Raw genomic sequence first — 25,423 nt, 5'->3', positions numbered from 1 at the left:
TGTCATCAACAAATCTTGTCATTGATAAACTTTCACTTCAAATTTTAAACCTACTCTCCAACTTTTCTTTTATTTCTTTCATTGCTTCTTTGCTGTATAGACTGAACAGCAGGGGCAGAAAACTGCGTCCCTGTGTTAAACTATTCTTAATCTGAGCACTTCATTTTTGGTCTTCCAGTCTTATTGTTCCCTCTTCATTCTTGTATGTATTGTGTTACCCATCTTTCCCTATAACTTACCTCTATTTTTCTCAGAATTCTGAACATCTTGCACCATTTTATTATCATATGCCTTTTACCAGTCAACAGATCTCATGGATGTATTTTGATTTTTCTTCAGTCTTGCTTCCATTACCATGTGCAATGTCAGACCTGTCTCTCTAGTACCTTTACCTTTCCTAAGGCCAAGCCGATCAACATATAACAGATCTAAAGTTTCTTTTCCATTCTTCTGTACATTATTCTTGTCAGCAACTTTGGTGCATGAGGACTTGTTGGCTCTTGCAATCTTTGGAATTGTGTGGCTGATATTTTTCCAAAAGTCTGATGGTATATTGCTAGTCTCATACCGTCTACACACCAACATGATCACGCAATGATTTTAGAAATTCTGGTGGAATGTTATCTATCCCTTCTGCCTTATTTAATCTTAATATGTCCAAAGCTCTTTTAAATTCTGATTCTAATATCAGATCCCCTATCATTTCCCTGTTAATTATTGTTTCTACTATGTCATCAGAAAGATCCTTCCCATCACAGAGGGATTAAATGTACTATTTCCACACATCCCCTCCCCCCTCTGCATTTAACAGGGGAATTCCCATTCTACTCTTAACACAACCACTTTTGCTTTTAATTCCACTGAAGGTTGTTTTGAGTTGTCTAAATACTCATTCACTCCTTCCAAACCATTTCAGTTTCCCTGAACATTTTTGTACTTCCTCCTCTTGTCAGTCAATTAAAGTATTTCTTCTGTCATTCAAGGTTTCTTCACAGCTACTTTCCTTGTATTTAAGTTTTTCTTTCCAGCTCCTGTGATTGCCCTTTTTAGACATTTCCACTTCTCTTCAACTGAATTGGCTACTGAGCTATTTGTTATCACAGTATCTATAGCTTCAGAGAACTTCAAGCATGTCTCTTCAATCCTTAGTACTTCAGTATCCAACTTCTTTGTGCACTGATTCTTCCTGACTAGTCTCTTAAACTTCAGCTTACTCTTCATCATTATTAAATCATGGGTGAGTTTACATCTCTTGTGATTCTTGAATGGAGTATTTGTTATTGTAACTGAAATTTACTGCAAAACTCAATTAGTATTTCTTCTCTCTCATTCCCTCTACAAAGATGATATTCTCCTATAACTCTCCTTTTTCTCCTTCCCCTACAACTGCTTTCCAGTCCCCCATAACTTAGATTTTCATCTTCCTTTACATACTGAATTAACTGTTCAGTACCATCTTATACTTACTCTGTCTCTTCATATTCCTCTCTTTTATTGGCATGTATACTTGAACTATTGTTGTTACTGTTGATTTGTTGTTGATTCTGATGAGGACAAACCTATCATTGATCTGTTCACATCTATTCACTCTCTGCCCTACCTTCCTATTCATAACAAATGTTGTTGATGTTGTGGTCTTCAGTCTGAAGACTAGTTTGATACAGTTATCCATGCCTCTCAACCCTGTGCTAGCTTCTTCATCTCTGAATAACTACTGTAACCTACATCCTTCTGAATCTACTAACTGTATTCATCTCATGGTCTCCCTCTATGATTTTTACACCTTCCCCCCCCCCCTCCCCCACATTTCCCTCCAGTGCTAAATTGGTGATCCCTTGATGTCTCATAAAGTAACCTACCAACTACTAATCCCTTCTAGTCAGGTTGTGCCACAAATTTCTTTTCTCCCCAATTCTATTCAGTACCTCCCCATTAGTTTTGTGATCTACCCATCTAGTCATCAGCATTCTTTGCAACACCACACTTCCAATGCTTCTATTCTATTCATAATGAATAATACTCTCATTATACCATTTTCTGTTGCTGTTGATATTAACCTATACTTGTCTGACCAGAAATCCTTGTCTTCTCTCCACTTTACTTCCCTGGCCTCCACTATATTCCGATTGAGGCCTTTTCAGACTTCTAGCTATCCTTCCATGTTCAAACTTCTGGCATTTCATGACACAACTCATAGAACATCACCCTTTTATTGGTTATTCTATATTTTCCTTAAGTTCACCTTCTCCTTGGCAGTTCCTTCTCGGAGATTCCAATGGAGAACTAATCTAGAATGTTTTGCCAATGGAGAGATCATCATGACACTTTTTCAATTAAAGGCTACATATCCTGTGGATACCCAGTATGTGTCCTTAATGCAGTGGTTTCCACTATCTTCTTCATCCTCATGTCACTGGTCATTGCTAATTCTTCCACATTTTAGGAGCAGTTTCCCATCTCAAGGCTAGGAGAGTGCCCTGAACTGTCTGCTCCTTGCCCCCTTTTTATGACACCATTGACAGAATGAGTTTGGCTTCTTATGTCAGAAGTCTTCAGTCACCATTGCTAATGATTTTTATTCAAAATTTAAGGAACAGTGAGGTTCAAACCCAGGACCCAGGACTTACTGATTAATAGTCAAATACATTATCCTTGTAAAACAGGGCATAAACTAAAATGGTACTGAGCACAAATGAATGTGTGTTAGACAGAGAAATGGTACAGACTACGCATTTTTCTGGATCTGTTTGTTTTCATTTCTCATTCTTTACAGTGGATACTAACAGGACAAAATATGCCAGTGGTAGAATTTCTGCTGCCTTTGGTAAGAGAATTTTTTGAAACTTAATAAGAAAAAACACAAGCTATCATAGGTAGATGCTCTGATTAAGAGAATCCTCTGTTATAGCATGGTCTTCAGGGCTGATTGCATTCTTTTTTCCCTCCTATTAAAAACTGAGACCAGTCTTCCAATTCTTTGCCTAGGAACTCATAGGAGAAGTGTGTGCTAATACACAGATACTAAGTTCACTCAAAACAGGAAGTATAGCAAATGGCAAATACCATCCCAATGTGTTAAACCTGTTTAACTGCTGATTACATACCAGATGGGTCTTTATTGTGCAGAGATTAGTTAAAATTGTTACTGTTTCAAGTGAGTTAGGGAGTGTAATGCCTCTACCACTGTACTGTAGGCAGGAAATAATGTGCTACCACAAATACATGTTCATCCATATTCATGTGGATTTAAATATTAACATACCACATATGACAAAGGAGAAGTTACAAATATTTCATTTTAATCACTGTGACTGAGGAAAATAATATTATAGTTACCTCCATCCAAGGCACCACGGTCACCACTACGACCTGGGGTATCAGATGTGAAGAATAATCCATCAATCCCATGACTGATGTACAGGTCACGTAAAAATTCTAGATATTCTTTATCATTGGCACCTGTTCCTCCATATTCATTTTCCAGCTAAAAGAGAAAAACAAAGTCATATCATCTATTAGAATACATGAAATGTGGTTTGACCATACATGCTGCCATAGTTCTGCTATGCATCCCCACAGTCCCATGAGGAATATATGCTATGGTAGCCCTCCAATCCTCATCCATGAAGCAGGTTTCTGTGTGGAAATGTAGGGGTTGGATTTGAAGAAGTGGGTGTCAAAAGAGGGCATGCATTGTATTAATGGACATCTAACTGAAGTCAATGAAGCAGCTGGGAATCAAATGCCAAAGTAGCTGAGGCTGGCCAAATGCTCCTTCTAGGACATTGGAGAATATTCCACAATGTTATAGGATTTTCCTGAGACTTCAAGAATTTTCCATAATTTTATAGAACTTTCCATAAGACTCTAGAATTTTCCAGAAACGTTCTTGAATGTTCTGTTATCCTGTTGTGATTTGAATACTTTCAAGCTCAGAATGGTATAGATATGTGATGATGAGACATATGCATCAGTATACGTTTTGAAATCAGTTAGAGCAGATCAAGAAATGTGAATGTTATAAAAAGTTAAATAAATTTGAGAGTATTGCTTAAGGTAGCAAACAGTGAACTCATTCAATTGTTGTGTGTTAAATAATAGTAACATTTTACAGGATTCCAAAACATAAAAGAGGAGGAGATTTTGGCAGTGGTGAATTGGAAAGAAGTAAACAGAAAGAAACTAGAAGAAACGAAACAGATGAAAGGGGAGAAGCACTTTTAAATTCACAACAGAACAGAATGAATAGACTGAGAGGGATGACATTAGAGAAGAGGGTCATGGGAGACATTCAGCATGCAGACGCAGATAAACTGCTGAAGAAATGAGACTAAGTGATGAACTAAGTAGAGTTTGGAATAAAAATAACAGCAACCTCAACATTATAGAATTGAGAGAAGTTTGTGAAGAACAAAACATTGGTATATGAAAAGTGTAAAGCAGAAGAAGTAGAGATTACAGTTTGGCATGTGAAGCATTCTGTTATGATCCCACTAAAAATTACAACAAACTCAAACACATTGTCATTGGCAAAACTGAACAAGTGTGTCAATTCTGCAATGCCAAAAAATTTATTAGAGGAACATGAGAAGTGTGTTCTTGATGCTCTATAAGGAAATGAAGAATGACAGAGTACTTTATTTCAAGTTAGTGCATCACTGAATATCAAAGTGGAAATAAGAATACTTAGAGCATGTTTGGGCATCTAGAAGTATTTTTGGATATGAAAATTAACATTTTTATGGTTTTTTTACATGTTCATTTTTATGATCTTCTCAAGTGATCTTGAATGTTCTCAGAAAATACAATGTCTGGTCAAAAATTCAGGAACATTCATAATTTCACACCAATGGTGTGCTGGAGTGAAATGTGGTGTGCATCCCTGCATATGCCTGTGTTTCATGTGTAACTACTGGGAGTTTCACTGTTGTATGTCTGTTAGTGATTGTTCAGTGCTGTATTGAGTAGAATGTTGTGTCACAAAGTTTGCAAACTCTGAGATGGCAGAGTTAGAGGAGCAATGTTTCTGCATTAAATTTTGCATGAAACTCAAGAAAACCTTCACAGAGACCTACCATGTCATCCAGGAACCCCATGGTGATGAGTGCTTAAGCTGTACTTGGTGTTACAAATTGTTCATGTGGTTTAAAAATGGCCAGATGGAAGTCAAAGACGGATGCCCTTCAATGTCTACTGATGAGGCTCATGTCAGAAATGTCAACAAAATTGTGTGTGTCAGTCAAAGACTGACTGTCCAAGAGACTGCAGAAGAATGTAACATTTCAATTGGATCATGTCATGAAATCCTGACTCTGCATCTTGGAATACATCATGTTGTCACCAAGTAATGGCTCTAGAGTTGAGACCAGAAAGGCCTTCACCTCACAATCTGTGAAGAGCTTTTGGATCAGGCAAATTAGAACAACATATTCCTTAAGATAATCATAACTGGTGATGAGTCATGGGTCTATGGTTATGATATTGTGACCAAGGTTCAATCTTCGCAATGGGTGGGGAAAGGTTCTCCAAAACCAAAAAGATCATCAGATCAGGTCAAATGTCAGAGACATGTTGACACTTTTCTTTTATGTTGAAGGATTAGCTCATTATGAGTTCATGACACAGGAACAAACTGTTAATCAATGGTATTATCAGGATATGTTGTAATACCTGCTAGAAAATGTAAGAGGGGAACAGCCTGAAATGTGGTGAGACAATTCATGGCTCTTGAATCACAACAACACATCCACACATTCATCCCTGTTGGTGCATGACTGTTGTCCAAAAAACAAATAACTTTACTGCTTCATCCTCTGTACTCTCCACACCTGTCCTCTACCGACTTTTCTTTAGTTCCAAATGAAGATTTTCAACAATAGATGAGGTAAAAGAAAATTCGCAGATCTAGGAAGAGGTGTACTAAGATTACTTCCAGAAGTGAAAATGGCTTTGGGAGCAGTGTGTCAATTGTGGATGAGAGTATTTCAAAGGAAATAATGCACAATAAGTAAAAGGTAAGTGTCAAAAAATTTTGTGCACAAAGTTCTGGCATTTTTTGAACAGATCTTGTAAATGAAAATAAAGACCAGGAGAATCAGGTCTTTTTCAGTTAGTGTGTCTACATCCATTCATTTATATTAGATGGGTAAACTGAATATTTAATGCGGATGTACCAAAGTGCATCGGGGGAGAAAATAAATTTTATGGTGCAATGTGACTAAAAGTGAAGAGGACATATTACAAGGCATCAAGGAATTATCAATTTCCTGATGAAGGAGTGTATGAGGGGAAAAAATGTAGAGGGAGACTAAGGCGTGAGTTCAGTAAGCACACTGAAATTGATGTAAGTTGCAGTATTTATGCAAACATGAAGACAGACTAACAAGGAGAGCTGAATGAGACCTGCCTTTGGACTGAAGACAACAGCATGATACAAATAAGAAGACAATTTATTACTTTAAAAAGAATTACTTGGTACTTTAAAAACACTTATTAGCAAGGAACTCATATTATTAGCCAATAGACAGATTGTAACAATACTTAAAAAATGTATTTTTGTGCAAACATACACATTTTAATTGGAAGAATTCCTACTGACATTATCAAATTAAAAGTAGGATAAATCAGAATATCAATGGTATTTATGGTATTTGCTGCAAAATTATAGTGCAAGTCATTTATGAGATGTCATATTTTGAAAAGTTTGTGCAGTGACACTCGTTTGTGCCAATCAATCTGAGCACTTGCTAGGTATGATGTTCTGTTTGCTTACAGTGTGCTTGTATGTTCCTTGAGCGCAATGCAGCTTGCTAGCCAGTTGGTGTCTGATAGTACAAGCAGTAGGTCATGAGTGGATGATGGGATTTACCAACCCAGAAAAAGCTGACATGCTCATTGTGTATGGAGAGTGTAGGAAGAATGGAATTCGTTGTTGTATGGTGTATGCAGCAAGATATCCCAATAAATGCCAACCATCATGGTGATTACTTATGAATCTCTTCAGCCCGTTACATGAAAGTGGTAATGTAACACCTAGACAATGTAACAGAAGAAAACAAGTGTTGGGAGAACTGGGGGAAATTAATGTTCTTGCTGCTGTAGCAGTTCTTTGCATTTTACCTCCCATGCATTCACATGAGGAAAGGGCACAAGTCAGGTAAGTGTCCTGCACATTGTCCATCAACTTAGGTTCCATCCCTATCACATTTCTATCAAGAACTGCATGGAAATGATTGCGAGAATCATGTTAATTTCTGTACATGGGCATTACGACAGGATATTCCAGATGTACCATGTGTCTTGTTTACTGATAAACCACATTTACCAATCATGACCAGGTACTATTGGTATGTTGACACTCCTCAATGGTTTTGTCAGGTGGAACATCAGCATCCATAGAGTGTAAAGATGTGGTGTGGGATAGTGAAGCATCAGCTCATAGGTCTGATTTTCATAGTTGGAACAAAGAATGTGCACAAGTATCACTGCCTCATAACAGACCATCTTCCACAGATGCTAGAAGATGTTCCTCAGCAGACTAGGAAGAACCTGTGGTCCCAACATGATGGCTGTCCAGCCCATAATGGAGGAAGTACTACAGCATGTCCTCATGAACTGGTACCTTGGTCAGGTCATTTCCAGAATTTGATGCCTGTAGACTTTTTCTGTAGGGAAAACTGAAAGACACTGTCTACAAGCACACACCAACTACACCCAATGTTATGCAACAGTGTATTACTGCAGCCTGCTTGGACATCTCCGTTGAAATGCTAGTGTGCTGCAGTTGTCCCATACCAGATGGGAAGCATATACTGGGGCTGCTGGTGTACATTTTGAACACAACCTGTGATGGTCAGTTATCTTGTTACTGATCATAATCCACATAACTATTGTATGCACTTGTGTTGTTCTTCATTGTGTGCTATTACAGGTATTGTACAAGTGTTTGTGTGGGAATATTGCAAAATACAATATGTCATAAATGACACTCACTAGAATCCTGCAACAAACATCACTGATATTCTAATTTACCCTAATTTTAGTTTTTTGATGTCAATAGGAATTGTTACATTTAAAAAGGTGTATGTTTGCACAAAAAGTACACTTTCTAAGTATTATTACAATTTGTGTATTGGCTAAAAATACAAACCCCTGCGTACCAATCAATTATGGGAAAACTGCACATCAACAGTATTTCTCATTTCCGCAATATCTGTGATTCAAGTTTCAGGTAATTCACACTGTACACACACACACACACACACACACACACACACACACACACACACACACACACATACACACTAATGAGCCAAAACATTATGACCATCCACTTAATGGCTTGTTTGTCTGTCTTTGGAACAAAATACATAATTGATTCAGCATATTAGGGATCTGACAGTTTGTTGGTAGTTTTGTGGAGGTATGTGGCATTAGATATGTATCCACATGTCATGTAATTCACATAAATAATGGGCTGCTGATTTGCATACATGGTGATGGCGCCCAATAGTGACTCAAATGGGTTCCGTAGGATTTACATCAGGTGAATTTGGTTGCCAAGACATCAACACACATTTAATATAATGCCCCTCAACCCACTGTACCCTGGTTCTGGACCTGAGGCATGGACAATTATACTGCTGAAAGATGACATCCCCGTCGAGGAATATATCAAGCATGAAGGAATGCAGGTGGTTCATAGCTGTCAGTGTGTTTTCAATTACTACCACAGGTACAATGCAATCACAGGAGAATGTCTCACACAGCTTAATACTGCTCCCTCCAGCCTGTGTTCATGGTGCCTTGCACGTTTCAAGCTGCCGTTCACCTCAATGATGGCATTTGTGGAGGTAAACATCAACCTAGTGTAGCAAAAATGTGATTCACCCTAAGAGCCAACATGTTTCCATTGATCAATGGTCAAATTCTGATAGTCCCATGTCCACTGCAATGGAAATGGATGACTTTGTTGGGTCAACAGTGAACACGTAGGGGTGGTCTACTGCAGAGCTCCATGTTTAACAATGTGTGATGAACCGTGTGCTCCAAAATACTTGTGCATGCACCAGCATTGTGCTCTTTTGGCAGAGATGCCACAGATCACTATCTATCCTACTTTACAGAGCAGACAACTTTCTGAACCCCACATTCTATAAACAGTCATGGACGTTCCAAATAGGTAGCACCTAGTGGAAGTTTCATTGTCCATCTACCTCTTTTCGTAGATGCTCATAATAATAGCACATGGACATTTGACAAGATTAACTGTTTATGAGATATTTGTTTACAGTCTCTGCATAGTAATTATCTGCCCTTCATCAAAGCTGCTTATCTTGATGGATTTCACCACTTGCAGCCCCTATCTTTGCTAGCGTGACCCCCCCCCCCCCTCCTTTCGTGTTTCCTCTGCCTACATATTTTTGTTACCACATAATGTGCTCACAGTGTCACCAGGTGATAGCCAATGTTGTAGTGGTCAGTGATCATAATGTTTTGACCGAAAAAAAGAAAATCTCCTAAGAGTCATCAGGTGCATTTTCTCTGGTGTTTCAGCAGATATCTGCAACTTCGTTTTTGTGACATGTAGCTGGAGTTGTCCCAGACAGATAATGCTTGTCACATATTTTATGTAATGCCCAATGTTGATAGAGAATGTAAATTTGCCTCCAGTTACAAACAAAATTATTTTTAAAGTGTCATTTTATGTGCTCATTTGACAGAGTGGTCCCAAATTAGTCTGGTGCAGTATTTGTTTCATTGATGTGTATTAACAGGGAGAGTAAAACACAAAGAATAACTGGTACTTATCTGTGACAGCACTGCCATGACACTTGCTGACTGCTACTGCCATGCAGGAGCACTGTTTAGTCACTGGTGGACCACTGATTATTCTTCATGTTTTACTCTTTTTGTTAATACATATCCATTAAACAAATAATGCACTAGATTAATCTGAGACCCTTTTATCAAATGGAAAAGGAAAATTATGATGTGAAAATCATTTTGTTTGCAATATGAAATATACCAGCACTTTTCATTGCTACTGGGTGTTGTATGAGAGCTATGATGGGCAGGTTTTGTTTGGGCTCTGACTCTAGCTACATGCTGCAAAAACAAAATTGTGCAAATATCTGCCAAAACACCAGATAAAATCCACCTGATGACCCATAGGAGAGACAGCCTGTATATATATTTTGATTGCATTCTAAGTAATTTTTTACTCTTAAACTCTCATTTGTATGACATACTATTTATGGATTTGTACAGAATCCTTACTGCCATCTTTTGAAGGATGAGTATTTGGCTGGAGCACATGACACACATCAGTTGTACATATGAGATATGGCTTCACCATGGTGAAACACAAGATATATATTTTTTCACAGTTCAGAATGTTGTAGCTCTCATTGCATAAAATGATTTCCTCAATTTTCAGCTTAATGATCAACTTAATGCTCCCGAAAAACTGAAGAAAAAATATGTCTAAGTCTGAGCAGTTCATATAGATACCAAGAGTTAAGAATAATGCTAGGAAATTAGAATATAGATCAAAGTTATATCAGTTATAAAGATGGTAAAGTTACAGAAGTATCAAATGAATAAGATACAGAAGAGCCCAGGTGAAAAAAAAACAACTTAAAAACAAAATGACAATGATGGCAAAGAGTACTGTTAACATCATTTCAAACAGCTTCATTAAACAGTTTTCATTTTGCTTCACTACTCACCTGGACTGCAATGATGGGTCCACCTTTTATGAATTGCCACTTTGCAATAATTGGTAGGAGTTTATCGAAGTATGCTTTTACTTTTGAAGTATATTTCTCATCAGATGTTCGGACTTTGATATCAGGTATTCTCAGGAGCCAACTGCAACAACAGAGGTGACGTCAGGGTCAGGTATATAGTATCTCATTATGTAAGAGGGCATGTTGGAAAGTAATGCCTTCAGACTTTTTATTCTGTTTTCAGTATCGGAATATATCCAGCGAAAGAGGTGGCTGATGTTTGATTAAACAATGGTTTTACCCAGCAAGGTCAAGCATTCCAAATAAAAGCACTGTGAGCATTATCTTCTGTCAATTTCAGCTCACTAGGAGCACTTTAAGTGATACCAGTAACATGATGTCAAACAAAAAGTATGTGTCAGTAACATTTAATGAAAAGATTAAAGTAGTCCAGGAGTGTGAGAAAGAAACTCTCTGTGCACGAAATGATGGTGCATTTAAAATGCGATAAAACACAAATTTATGACACCTTAAGAAACAGGGATAAGGTGGGGCAAATGGAACTGGCAAATGAAAGGGAAGAACATGGGAAATGAAGAAAGTAATGAAATAGTGTGGGAATGGTTTGTAAGCGTGCAAGCAAAAACCACTCACCTTTGTCTGGAACCACATTACAGAGTGACGTTCTGGAAGTCGCTAAAGAGCTTGGAAATAAGAGTTTGACATCCACAGGATGGCTTGGCAGTTTCATAGCTAATCATCACATCGTGTGACATGAAGTGTGTGGGGAAACTGAGAACGTGCAAGAAAGAGTAGCAACACAATGCAAGACAATACTGTACAATCTAATAGCGAATTATTTAAAATACAAAACATTCCATGTAGCACAGATTAAGACATTCGAAGCAATGGCTTCCTGTCAATTCACTCTACTTTTACTTCAGGAACAAATTTAATAGAAATCTGCAACACAGAAGATGATCAGGAAGAAACAAAGGGAGAAGAAGCGGAGCAAAATGATAGTCCTAGAAAAATTAACATGCCTGCAGCACACACAAATCCTCCCAAGCTGTTGAAACCATTGTATAATGCAAGAAATTGCGTAGAATAAACATATTTGAACGGGAAAAAAGTGGCAAAAAAGCGAAATGTAAGGCAAATAAACGCAAGAATAATATGTATGTCCATACAACAATACAGAAATGCTGTTTTATTTATCAGTTTCTGTAAAGTCTAGTGTTTTGTTGTACAATATACAGTAAATGAACATCCACTGTGTGGGGGTGAAGGTTTGTAAATATGTGCCTAATTATATATTTATATATAAAAACAAAGATGAGATGACTTACCGAACGAAAGCGCTGGCAGGTTGATAGACACACAAACAAACACAAACATACACACAAAATTCAAGCTTTCGCAACAAACTGTTGCCTCATCAGGAAAGAGGGAAGGAGAGGGGAAGACGAAAGGAAGTGGGTTTTAAGGGAGAGGGTAAGGAGTCATTCCAACCCCGGGAGCGGAAAGACTTACCTTAGGGGGAAAAAAGGACAGGTATACACTCACACACACACACATATCCATCCACACATACAGACACAAGCAGACATATTTAAAGACAAAGAGTTTGGGCAGAGATGTCAGTCGAGGCAGAAGTGTAGAGGCAAAGAAGTTGTTGAAAGACAGGTGAGGTATGAGTGGCGGCAACTTGAAATTAGCGGAGCTAAAATGTGGTAGAAAAATGTAGAAGGTTTATACAAGGAAAGCAAACTTGAAGACAATAGTGTACAAACAGAGGAGAATGGAGATGAAAATGAGATCAGAGGTATGACACTACAAGTACTGGAGTAGGTGAAATTGCCTCAGAATTACTGAGATACATGGGAGAGACAACATCGCAAAACTATTCCATCTGACATGGGTAATATATAAGAGAGGCAAAATATTTTCAGATTTTTGGAAGATTGTAATAATTCCTATTCCAAAGAAAGAGGTGTGAATATTACCGAACCATCAGTTTAATAACTCATCATTACAAAACACTGCAGCAAATATGTTACAGAAGAAAGGACAACTGGTTGAAGCCTACCTTGTGGAAGATCATTTTGGATTCTGGAGAAATGTAGTTATCCATGAGGCAATTCTGACTATACATCTCATCTTTTTTTTAGTGATTTACTTACCATGGCAAGATTAGGGTCATTAGGCTCTCTCTAAATCTACAGGCACTTGTCTACCTTGCAATTCACACTTAAATGCCAGGTGAAGGGTTCCCTGAAAGACCTTCAGATTATCTCCTTGACATTCCATTTTCAAAGAGCACACAGGAAAAATGAACAGTTCAGTCTTTCTTTGTGAGCCCTGATTTTTCTTATTAGAGAGATTATTTCTCACTGTGTAGGTAGTCTCTTTAGTAGATCTGTTGCATTGCTTAAGCATTCTGCAAATAAAACAAGTCTCTGGTTTGCCTTCTCTGCAACATTATATGTGTAATCATTCCAATTTAAGTTGTTCTTAGTTGTAATCCATAGGTACTTAGTTGAACTGACAGTCTTTAGATTTGTGTGACTTATAGCAAGGGGACCCATACAATAGTTTGTAAGGGCAGGATGGAGGAGGGGAGGGGGGGGGGGGGGGAGAGGGTTACAAGATCTCGAGGTATGGAGTACATTTAATATTTTGGAAGATGAATGGTTACCTGTAAGTAGCCATAAAAAAGTTCCAGTTCTGACCATGTTGAAATACTGACTTCTACTTCATTTTCCTGAAAGCAAAACACCTGATAACACTAAAATTCTTCCTTTCCCTGAGAGCTAAGGATGTGGTCCAAGGGGGTGGGGGTGGGGTGGGGGGGGGGGGGGTGGCAGCAAGGCTCTCCCTTGCCCCAAAATAGGGGTACTCTTAATTCATAACGTAAGCAAACTTCAATGGACTGCTTTTAGTAGTGATGGCCTCACACTTTTCATTAGAGTCAATTGCCACTTTTTGCACCATACAGATATCTTGTCAAAATGATTTTGCAGTTGGTTTGATCTTCTGATGACTTTATTAGATAGTAAATGGCAGTCATCTGCAAACAATATAAGAGAATTAAATTATTTACTTATATTATGAACAGCACAGGGCCTACAACACTTTCTTGGGAACACCAGATATCACTTCTGTTTTACTCGACAACTTTTCATCAGTTACTGTGGACTGTGAACTGTCTGACAGGAAATCACAAATCTAATCACAAAACTGATATGATATTCTATAGACAAGCAATTTGATTAGAAGTTACTTGTAAGAAATGGAGACAAAAGCCTTCTGGAAATCTAGAAATATGGAATCAATTTGAGATCCCCTCTCTTTAGCACTGATTACTTCACGTAAATAAAGAGCTACTCATGTTTCACAAGAACATTATTTTCTGAACCCATGCTGACTATGTGACAATAGATCATTTTCTTCAAGATAATTCACAATGTCTGAACAGAGTACATGTTCCAAAATCTTACTGCAAATTGATGTCAGTAATATGGGTCTGTTATTCAGCAGATTACTCCTGTTTCCATTCTTGTGTATTGGTGTGACCCATGAAACCTTCTAATCTTTTGGTACCAGTCTTGTCGAGTGGGTCATTGTAACTGATTGCTTAGTTTCAAGTTATTATATCAGCGTACTCTGAAATAAGTGTGACTTGTATACTATCTGGACTGGAAGACTTGTCCTCATTGACACATTAAAGCTCCTTTACAATACTGATGATATATACTTCTAAGTTACTCAGATGGCAAGTTCTAGAATATTTACTTCATCTTTCCTGGTGGAGGAATTTCATAAAACTGTGTTTAGTAACTCTGCTTTAGTGCCACCTGTCATTGGTAACACATTTAAATGAAAACAGCTTGACATATACATACTTTTTTACTTGTTAGTATTAGTACCCATGTCATGTAATATAGCCTGTCATGTCAAGTCAAGTAATATGACACATCATGCTGTATAACATGACACATGTCGTGTGACGAAGGCCTCCCGTCAGGTAGACCATTCGCCTGGTGCAAGTCTTTCGATTTAATGCCACTTCGGCGACTTGCACGTCGATGGGGATGAAATGATGATGATTAGAACAACACAACACCCAGGCCCTGAGAGGAGAAAATCTCCATCCCAGCCGGGAATCAAACCCGGGCCCTTAGGATTGACAGTCTGTTACGCTGACCTCTCAGCTACCAGGGGCGGACAACATGACACATGCCATCATGTCATCCAACATGACACTTGTCATATTGTGTAATGTGACACAATCTGTCATTAAGGTTTAGGATGCATGCATCTTCACTCTGGGATACTTCCTGTTATAGATGAACCCCACTCTCAGATACTCCCCTCTTGTAGATGGATCCCCCTCTCTAGAAGCTCATATATTTGTGCCTATTGTTCCTTCACTCCCCACCATACAAGTAACAGGTACTGGATTGTGGGGGAAATGGTCCCCTTGGGGAAAAAATGGACCCCTCACCCTACCCAGAAAATAATAAAAACTGTTGTAGCATCCCTTCAGGAACAAAACCACCCCCACAAATTTTATCCCCTAAGAAAAACTTTTTTTAGCTATTATATGTATGTTCTTCAGCTGTATGATATATTTTATTTGCTACGGTTGGGAAATCTTCTGGATTTTAGGTACAGGGCCAGAGACTTTAGCCTGTAAATTGCAAGATGCATGTATGCCATCACTCTGCAGCTGAGACAGCTGACTGGGCTGTGTAGGTAATGTTAGCTCATAAAAAAAGTGCAGATGAGTCGATATATTTTGATTTAAATGTCTTTGAAGTTACCAGATAAGTAGAAATGTTAGTTCCCTTCTTTTACATTCTTAACTGTGCCCAGGACATATTCACCCTTTTTTGTGAATGATAGGAACAATTTTCATTCTGGTTCCCAACTTTTACTCTACCATAATTTTGACATTAGACCGCCATAGTTTGGCAACCAGTGTATATCTTTGTTGACTAGGGTGATGTCTGATCTGGTACAGGTTTTTTTATTGTCTTTCGAACGGTGTTGCTTACATTGTGGCAATGAATTTGTCTTTCACAAAACAACAGGATGACCATTAATTACATGAATTTTCTACCTTTTTATAAAATTTGAAAGGAGTCACATAAGTCTGAAACACAGAAATATCACACATTAAAAAACTCACATAAATTTGCATTTTGCATGCAAAATCTGAATAAGACTGAATTTCTTTTACTTATGTGATTCACTTTAAGCCATTTCTGAACATTTATTTCACTTAAGTATGGATTTTAGGTGCTACATTTAGTTCAACTTTAAACCACTATATCTCCACAGCATATCAAGATTATCTGATAGAAAAATTTGGTTTTGACTTTATCCATATATCTACACTCCTGGAAATTGAAATAAGAACACCGTGAATTCATTGTCCCAGGAAGGGGAAACTTTATTGACACATTCCTGGGGTCAGATACATCACATGATCACACTGACAGAACCACAGGCACATAGACACAGGCAACAGAGCATGCACAATGTCGGCACTAGTACAGTGTATATCCACCTTTCGCAGCAATGCAGGCTGCTATTCTCCCATGGAGACGATCGTAGAGATGCTGGATGTAGTCCTGTGGAACGGCTTGCCATGTCATTTCCACCTGGCGCCTCAGTTGGACCAGCGTTCGTGCTGGACGTGCAGACCGCGTGAGACGACGCTTCATCCAGTCCCAAACATGCTCAATGGGGGACAGATCCGGAGATCTTGCTGGCCAGGGTAGTTGACTTACACCTTGTAGAGCACGTTGGGTGGCACGGGATACATGCGGACGTGCATTGTCCTGTTGGAACAGCAAGTTCCCTTGCCGGTCTAGGAATGGTAGAACGATGGGTTCGATGACGGTTTGGATGTACCGTGCACTATTCAGTGTCCCCTCGACGATCACCAGTGGTGTACGGCCAGTGTAGGAGATCGCTCCCCACACCATGATGCCGGGTGTTGGCCCTGTGCGCCTCAGTCGTATGCAGTCCTGATTGTGGCGCTCACCTGCACGGCGCCAAACACGCATACGACCATCATTGGCACCAAGGCAGAAGCGACTCTCATCGCTGAAGACGACACGTCTCCTTTCGTCCCTCTATTCACGCCTGTCGCGACACCACTGGAGGCGGGCTGCACGATGTTGGGGCGTGAGCGGAAGACGGCCTAACGGTGTGCGGGACCGTAGCCCAGCTTCATGGAAACGGTTTCGAACGGTCTTCGCCGATACCCCAGGAGCAACAGTGTCCCTAATTTGCTGGGAAGTGGCAGTGCGGTCCCCTACGGCACTGCGTAGGATCCTACGGTCTTGGCGTGCATCCGTGCATCGCTGCGGTCCGGTCCCAGGTCGACGGGCACGTGCACCTTCCGCCGACCACTGGCGACAACATCGATGTACTGTGGAGACCTCACGCCCCACGTGTTGAGCAATTCAGCAGTACGTCCACCCGGCCTCCCGCATACCCACTATACGCCCTCGCTCAAAGTCCGTCAACTGCACATACGGTTCACGTCCACGCTGTCGCGGCATGCTACCAGTGTTAAAGACTGCGATGGAGCTCCGTACGCCACGGCAAACTGGCTGACACTGACGGCGGCAGTGCACAAATGCTGCGCAGCTAGCGCCATTCGACGGCCAATACCGCGGTTCCTGGTGTGTCCGCTGTGCCATGCGTGTGATCATTGCTTGTACAGCCCTCTCGCAGTGTCCGGAGCAAGTATGGTGGGTCTGACACACCGGTGTCAATGTGTTCTTTTTTCCATTTCCAGGAGTGTATGTTCATGCAAAGCTTGAACTGAGTTGTGCAATTTTAAAGTATAGAAGTGGAACACTGCAAAACCTATAGGAAAGTGTGTGTTTTGTACTTAAAATCCGGCACACATAAAACCCACAAAAAATATGTTCCACATAAAATCCAAATAAAACCAGTTTTTAAAGCGAGTTTTCAACTTTATTGGAAGAAAAAATTTTATGTATCTGATTCAGTTTAAACCATTTCTATGCATTCAATGACCACAAGAATGAATTTTATGTGCCACGTTTAGCTCAAATTTAAACTATTATATCTTGACAATGGATAAAGATTGTTGGATAAAAAATGTTTTGTTTTGATATTATCCATTTATTTTCCTTCGTGCAAAGTTTGAACTGACATGTACAAGTCACTCTGGTTTAAACATGGTATCTCGACAACAGATAAAGATTATTGGATAAAAAAATTTGTTTTGACTTTATTCGTTTATCTACCATTGTGCAAAGCTGATTCACACAAGTTTAATGTACAGAAAAACCTACCCAAAAAAGTGTTGTTTACATGTTTACACACAACTGGACAGTGCACATACAAGTGGTGTCATTAGCTGAGTATCAATTTCAACATAATTAAATCCGTTTGCAAAAGGAATTAATCTGTTCACAGAACACAGGAGCCAGGTCTAGTTTGTCATTCAAACTTTGCTTAATTTACTGTAACATAGCTACGGTAAGACAGACATTGGAATTTATATACAAATGGCCACTGGTCTGGGCTAAACTAAAAACTTTTTAACCCATGTTCCTTGCTTAAATAGGAACAAAGCACTAAGACACAGTGCACATACAAGTGCATTATTCTGTGCATGACCTTTACAGACATGTTTGTTACAGTGCTTGCACGCTGTAAAGATTACATTCATTACCACAAGCATAAGCTACAGCTAGTACATAACATTATAAAACATTAAGTAATTGCTATGGTGCAGAAAGAGAAGAAGAATATGTACAGTTTACACCTGTTTGTGCGTACAGCAATAAATGCAAGTTACATTGATGTAGTTTTAATCTATACGGGCTAACGACAATGGACCTGGGAGAAAGGATGGAGGAGACGGAGAAAGATGAATGGGATGAGGAAAGGGGGAAAAATGAGGTGACTGTTTGAAAAATAAGAAGAATGAGAAGCGTAAATTGGAGGAGGTTAGAGCATTTCCTTTACTGTTGGATAGAGAGGAAATGTTATGACAATGACAGAACGACATCCTTCAGCTTTTTCTTAAAAGTAGCAATGGCATATAATAGTGCACAGAATGCAGGGTAGCTTATTCCAGAGGCCAATAGAAGGAACAGAGAAGAAATTTTCAATGTTTTTGTTTTGTGGATGGGCACAACGGCAGTACTATACATTGTAACCACGACAGGAATGCCGCTAACGAAAACATGGCAGGACTGAATGGGAGTGGCCCACGAACAAACAAGACAGATGAACGGGAATGGGAGGACAAGCACAATGAGACAACTGAACAAGACACCAAGATCAACAACAAAGTATCAAGCAATGGGATCACAATAGATAACCTAACAAAATCAAAACAATGTCCACTCGTAAATGGGAAGTAAGCACAGGCAACGTAAACACGATGTCTTTAAGCAAGATATCAACTGACTCAATGTGAATACCAGACTGCCTCACTGAGTGAGAGGCAGCTGCCTAAATACATGACAGGGTATGCTGCTATTGGCCACCGGGACCACGTGCTCCACAGTGGTGCCCTCACATTAGACTCGGGGCCAGGAGTGTGCACAGCCACGGTGTACAGTGTGACTGCTGCAGAAACCTCTAGTGGTCATCGAGTTCCATGCCGTCTGCCATGGATTCAAAACCTGTGATGTTCGGTACCAGATCACTAACCCCTGAAACTTTTGAACAGGGGTAAAAACGCCCTGGACAGTGCAGCAGTGGGTGGCAGATGGGAGAAGACCCAAGCTTGTCAACTGCCATTGTCAGGGAGAAAGGGATGTCTGAGGTGTACATGACAACCGACCACGAGGCCAGCATGTCAGAGGGAGCCACCAATCCACCTGGGGACAGGGAGGGCCAGTGGCAGGCTTGCGGGGAGGCAGCAACTGGGGGGCAGTGGAGGCAACTCGAGGACTATGTCTGTACCCGAAGGAGGGAATGTAGGCGGAGGTGGCGGCAGAAGTCCCACGGGGGTATGCAGGCAGAGTTGGTTATGATGGCAGTGCTCCAACCCTTTCAACATCTGCACTGACGTCACATGCTGCCCACGGGCCGCGATGACCATTGCAGGCATCCAACCCACCTTGCTCCAGTACATGCAGGTCCACACAGCTGCGCTGGGGGCATAACACTGAGAGGGCCAGGAGTGGGGGTGGGAGGGTGATGGCATCAGCAAATGGAGCAGGGTTTGCAGCTGTTGCCCATGGAGGAGCTCCACTGGACTACGTCCCTCAATTGGTATGGTGCGATATGTGCTCAAGAACAGGGTGAGGGCAGACGTGGTTGGAGACGTTACGACCGCCTTTGTCAACTGTTGTTTAAATGGGTGGACAAGTCTCTCTGCTGTGCCATTGGAGGAAGGGTGAAAAGGCAGGCTATGGATATGTTTGATACTGTTGGCCTGACAGAAGACATGGAAGGAGGATGCTGTGAATTGGGGGCCATTATCAGAGACCAATGTGTGAGGCAGGCCCTCAATGGTGAGAATGTGGGTCAGGGCCATGAGTGTGGCCTCTGTGGTGATGGATGCCATGCAGACAACATATGGGTATTTGGAGTAGGCACCAATGATAAGTAACCACATGGACCCTAAAAACGGGCCAGCAAAATCGAAATGGATGTGATCCCAGGGCTGGTGAGGCACAAGCCAGGGTGTGAATGTGTTGTGTACATAGTTGCACGTAGTCAACGTGTACACAACTTCCCCTCTAGAGCACACCCCGCTGAGCACAACAGCACAGGCGCAGTGCTCGTCCGTCTCCGCACTACGAGATAGCACTGCCATAGAGATGGATCAAATTCTACTTCCGCCAATCCACGTATTAATATGTAATGCAGCCAATGAGATTGCTGCTAACATAGAACCTTTTCTCCTCGTGGATCACACTCGTGCAGTGATACTTGAACACGCGAGGTATTGTAACAAGTGTACAGACCTCCGATTAATCAGTCTGCATCAGTCTGTATCAGTCTGCATTAGTCTGTACCAGTCTGTACGAGTTCTACATTTGTCTGTACCAGTCTATAGTCAAGTTTCAGTCTGCACCTAATAAGATTACCATATTCCTGTACATAGCCATGAAGATAAATGCGTAGACACTTTTGTCAAGTATCAGAGATATATGTGAGAATAAGATTAATGTACCAATACCAAAGGAACTTCATATTGTCAATTGTAAATAGCATCCAGAACCAAGTTAAGTAATTTTTATACTTGTATTTATTTTAATAAATATTTGTGAAAATTAATCAAGTTCTGTTTAAAGTTGGTCACCGTCAATCTGCTACTCTAAGTGTGCAAGTGGCATTTCTATCGTCTGACCTAACGGCAGAAGATAAACACGCCACGATAAGACCACGAGACATATTGCTGACACTCACCTACTTCGTTAGAGCAACAAGTCAAATAATCTGATGGTGTGTGTACTGAAGGTCTTACAGTACGCACACCACAGAATGACTGAGGGGGGCATGCCTCACCAGGCACATGCACACAGTGCACCCACGGGCCAGTGAGCCAAAACTTTCATGCGGGACATACCCCATTGCTTGCGGTGTGACAAACTGACCACGTGATGTTGAAAATCCAGAGGGATGACCACCTGATGGGTATCTGACTCCGTGGCCAACAGAAGGACATCATCAACCATGGAGAAAGAGTCTGTGGACAGGTGGTGCCAGAGGCTGAAGTGGATCCGCATCCGAGGAGTAATATAGGAGCACCAACTGTGGACCACGTAGCAGAGAACCTGCCACAAGATAGGGTCTCAGTGTGTAGCTGTGGCAACGTAAGCAGCCATAAGAGGCAGACCGTCTAGCACATCCAGGCAGGTGGAATCAATGTGAAAGCAGAGGACCTCCTGTTGGTCAAATGCAGGATCGGGGACTGCTGGGAGACGTGACAAAGCGTCCGCATTAGCGTGGTGGGTGGGTGGTTTATACCAGATAGTGTAAGTGTAATTCCGTAAAAATAACGCCCAGTGCTGGAGACGTTGAGCCGTCCTCCCTGGAAGGTGAGAGTGGTGTCCAAAAAGGGTAACTAAGGGTTTATGGTCCATCAGGAGGGTGAACTTTGCCCCAAAGAGATAGATGTGAAATTTTTGGATGGTGATCACTATTGCCAGGGCCTCCTTTTCAATCTGGTAGTTCTGTTGCGGAGGGGTTAACATCTTAGATGCATAAGCAATGGGCTGTTCTGAGCCATTGGTATTCCAATGTGTGAGTACTGCCCCAGTGACATTTGCCGACGCATCAGCTGCCACAACCATGGAGCAGTCTGGAGGGAAGGGAGTAAGGCAAGGGGCAGACTTCAGCATTGTCTAAAGACAAGAAGCCTGGTCACAGGCAGTAGTCCAATCAAAAGTCACCCCTTTATGACGCAAGTAATTGAGGGGTTGAGCAGCAGAGGCAGCTTGGGGTAAGAACTTTCAGTAATAAGTAACTTTGTCCAAAAACACCTGGAGTTCAGATAAGTCCTTGGGACGAGGAAGGGCCTCAATGGCAGTGACATTACAATCCGAAGGGCGAATGGCCATCTTTGATAAGCCAGTGGCCTAAGTATTCCACTTCTGGTTGAAAAAAACAACACTTGTCCAGTCAACAGTGTAAACCTGCACATTTCAGATCGTGATATAAGGCACTGAGGTTGTGCAAATGTTCCTCGTGGGAACACCCAGTACCAAGATGTCATGCAGATAATTCATGCAGGCGGGATAGACTGGTTAAGCTGCTCCAGAAACTGCTGGAAAATTGTTGGCACTGAAGAGACACCAAATAGAAGGTGCTTGTACTTGTATAATCTGAAAGGTGTGTTGATAACCATTATGTTCTGGGAATCGGCATCCAAGCTTAACTGGTGATATGCCTCAGCCAGGTCAATCTTAGAAAAGTACTCGCTCCCAGAAGCTTGGCAAGAAGGTCTTCCTCTCAGGGAATGGGGTAAGTGTCTACTAAGGACTGAGCATTGACAGTAGTGCCAAAGACCCACACAGCTGAAGGGACCCATTGGGTTTCTTTATGGACACCAATCGTGTCACCCAAGCACTGTACGTCACAGGCTCTAGGACGCCAGCAGCCTGGAGCCAATCAAGTTCCTTCTTGACTACTGGCCTTAAGGCCACTGGAATGGGTCTGGCCTAGAAAAAGCGAGGCTGTGCATCCGACCAAAACATGATGTTTGCCTGAAAATGTAAGGCACACACGATATCCATTGCAAACAATGATGCAAAAGCCGAGCACAGATCGTCCAAGTCCTGAAAAGGAACAGCTCTTGAAATGACCTTAACTTCATCAGAAATGGAAAAGTCAAACAGTTGAAACACACCCAGGCCAAAAATATTCGAAGCTGATGGATGGTTGACAGCAAATAGGGTAAGGAGCCGGAGAATAAGTTTGTATGTCACCTGGAGGGCGAACTGCCCATGAAGGGGATTGGAACTGTCACCATAGGTGACCAAACGCCGAGAAGGAGGTGACAATGCAGGGGAGCCCAGGTGAGTACACGTCACAATATTAATCAGGGAGATGGTGGCCCCAGTGTCAACCTGAAAACTGACATCCTCAGTAAAAAGGCAGAGCGTGAGGAATAACTTCCATGCTGATGGGTCCTCCAGTGGGACGACCGACTGCAGAGCACATACTGTGTCCTGAGGCCCAGTAGGGGCAGGACAGGAGTGAGTTGAGTGACTACGACAAACAGATCAGATGTGGCCCTCCTTCTCACACAGTGTGCACGTTTTCCAGTGGTGGGGGCAATCAGCTCAAGAGCGTGTGGTAAAGCACTGTGTGCAAGATGGAAGTTGGCTGCATAACTTTCGGCAAGGGGCAACCGGAGTCTCTGATGCCATAGAGACATCAGACACAGAGGAGTCCCAATGGCCCTGGCCTTTGCTGGCCAGGCCGTGTCTACATCGCGAAGGTGGAACCCACAGAGACGCATCGATCACCTCTACTTGCGGCCGTGCCGTGAGACGCTCGTTAGCTGCCTGGGCAATTTTAAATGAGTGGGAAATGCGGAGAATCTCTTCCAATGAGGGATTATGGAGTTTCAACACTGCAGTGAGGTCCTCAGGATTGGGAGCCAGCTGAACCATCACATCCCAGATCAGGGAGTCTGCATATGTAGCATTACACTGCTGACTGGTGCATGTAAAATTGCATTGACCCCACCTGCAGCAAAGACTCTGATCCACATTTCTGTGATGTAGCACAGCTCAGGAATGACAAGAATTTCATACAGCTGCTGGAGGGGAGGAGATTGCAGAGTTAAGGTTTTCTGAGATTACAAAGGTATGTTACATATAGAAGAATGTTCATTGTGATGAGATATAGTTGAGATAATGATGAGTGTGAAACAATTAACCCTCTGTCTTGAAGGACGGAATGCAATTACTATGCTGTATAGATCAGAGTGGAAAGAAAAAGAGGAATGATTAGCGGGGCTGATGCTGCTAGATGAGAGAAGTAAAACTAGTAACTACAAGATTAAAATATGAAGCTACAACTCTATTATAATTTGCTATAATAACACTGGGTGTGATTTTTCCAATTAGGGGCTAACAGAGATAACCAAGAAGGTGATAGAGTGAAGAAAGATGAATCTATATTTATAGCATTTATTGGCTCAGAGAAAACTTTTAATAATGTGGACTAGAATAAACCATTTGAAATTCTGAAGTTGGCAGAGATAAAATACATGGAACAAAAACTTAAATCTAGCTGCTACTCATACAGACTCCAGTTCTGAGAGTCAAAGGACATGAAAGGGAAGCAGCAGTCAAGAATGGAGTGAGAGAGGGCAGCAGTATCTCCCCAATATTATTCAGTCTGTACAATGAGTAAGCAGTACAGAAAACCAAGGGGAGGTCTGGAAAGGGAGTTAAAATCCAGCAAGAAGAAATAAATGTTTTTTGGTTTGCTGATGAAGGTGTAATTCAGGAAGAGACAGCAGATGAATTGAAAGAGCAGTTGAAAAAAATTAACAGTTTCTTGGAAAGCAATTATAAGATGAACATCAACAAAAATAAAATGAGGTGGCACTATGTAACAGAATTAAAGCAGTTGATGCTGACAGAATTATACTAGAAAATGAGACATTAACAGTAGCAAAATAACTGGTGTTGACCTAATGCAGAGAATTTATAAAATGCAAATTGGCATTAGCAAGAAAAGCACTTCTGAAGAAGAAAATTTTTTTTAAATTGAATATAAATTGATTTTCCAGGTTAGTTGGCAAGTAGTGATCTGTCTTCATGTACTTAAATATGTTGCATCCTGGATTTTTCATAAATAATTAATTTGTTTTATATTCAAGTGATCCATTTGGTCTCGTCATTCGAAATGGTTTAGTGGCATATTGAATATCAAGTAATGGTACCTGCAGATGGCAGATGAAATGCATAAAATCCTATTCCTTTAGTGGGTGAACATGCCTATAAATTAAATGTAGGAATATTTATTCCTCTAACAGGTTTGTGTTAACCTATGGGCTATGTTTTCTGCTTTCTGTGCAGGTACATTCCTGAAAATGTAATGAAATGCATTTGATTTATAGTCTTACTGCCAGTTTGACTTTTCATAAATGTCCAACACAAAGTTTTCACAGTCTTGATACAGTTAAATCATAAAAGTGCACAATTTTCATTATCTAC

General features: G+C 40.9%; 1 protein-coding gene across 1 annotated transcript in view; it reads right to left on the bottom strand.

The window, feature by feature from the left end:
* The window catches only part of LOC124620103 (beta-galactosidase-1-like protein 2), a 144,106-nt gene that overhangs the window by 71,703 nt on the left and 46,980 nt on the right, over positions 1-25,423 (bottom strand). Inside the window, exons 4-5 of the mRNA XM_047146772.1 lie at positions 10,731-10,872; positions 3,337-3,484 (exon numbers count right to left, since the gene is read on the bottom strand). Of these exons, the coding sequence (XP_047002728.1) occupies positions 3,337-3,484; positions 10,731-10,872 (290 nt within the window). The remainder of the gene's footprint in view (positions 1-3,336; positions 3,485-10,730; positions 10,873-25,423) is intronic.

This window comes from Schistocerca americana, chromosome 6 (genome assembly GCF_021461395.2).
Source record: "Schistocerca americana isolate TAMUIC-IGC-003095 chromosome 6, iqSchAmer2.1, whole genome shotgun sequence".
Lineage (NCBI taxonomy): Eukaryota > Metazoa > Arthropoda > Insecta > Orthoptera > Acrididae > Schistocerca > Schistocerca americana.
This window is presented reverse-complemented; position numbering and strand designations above follow the sequence as displayed.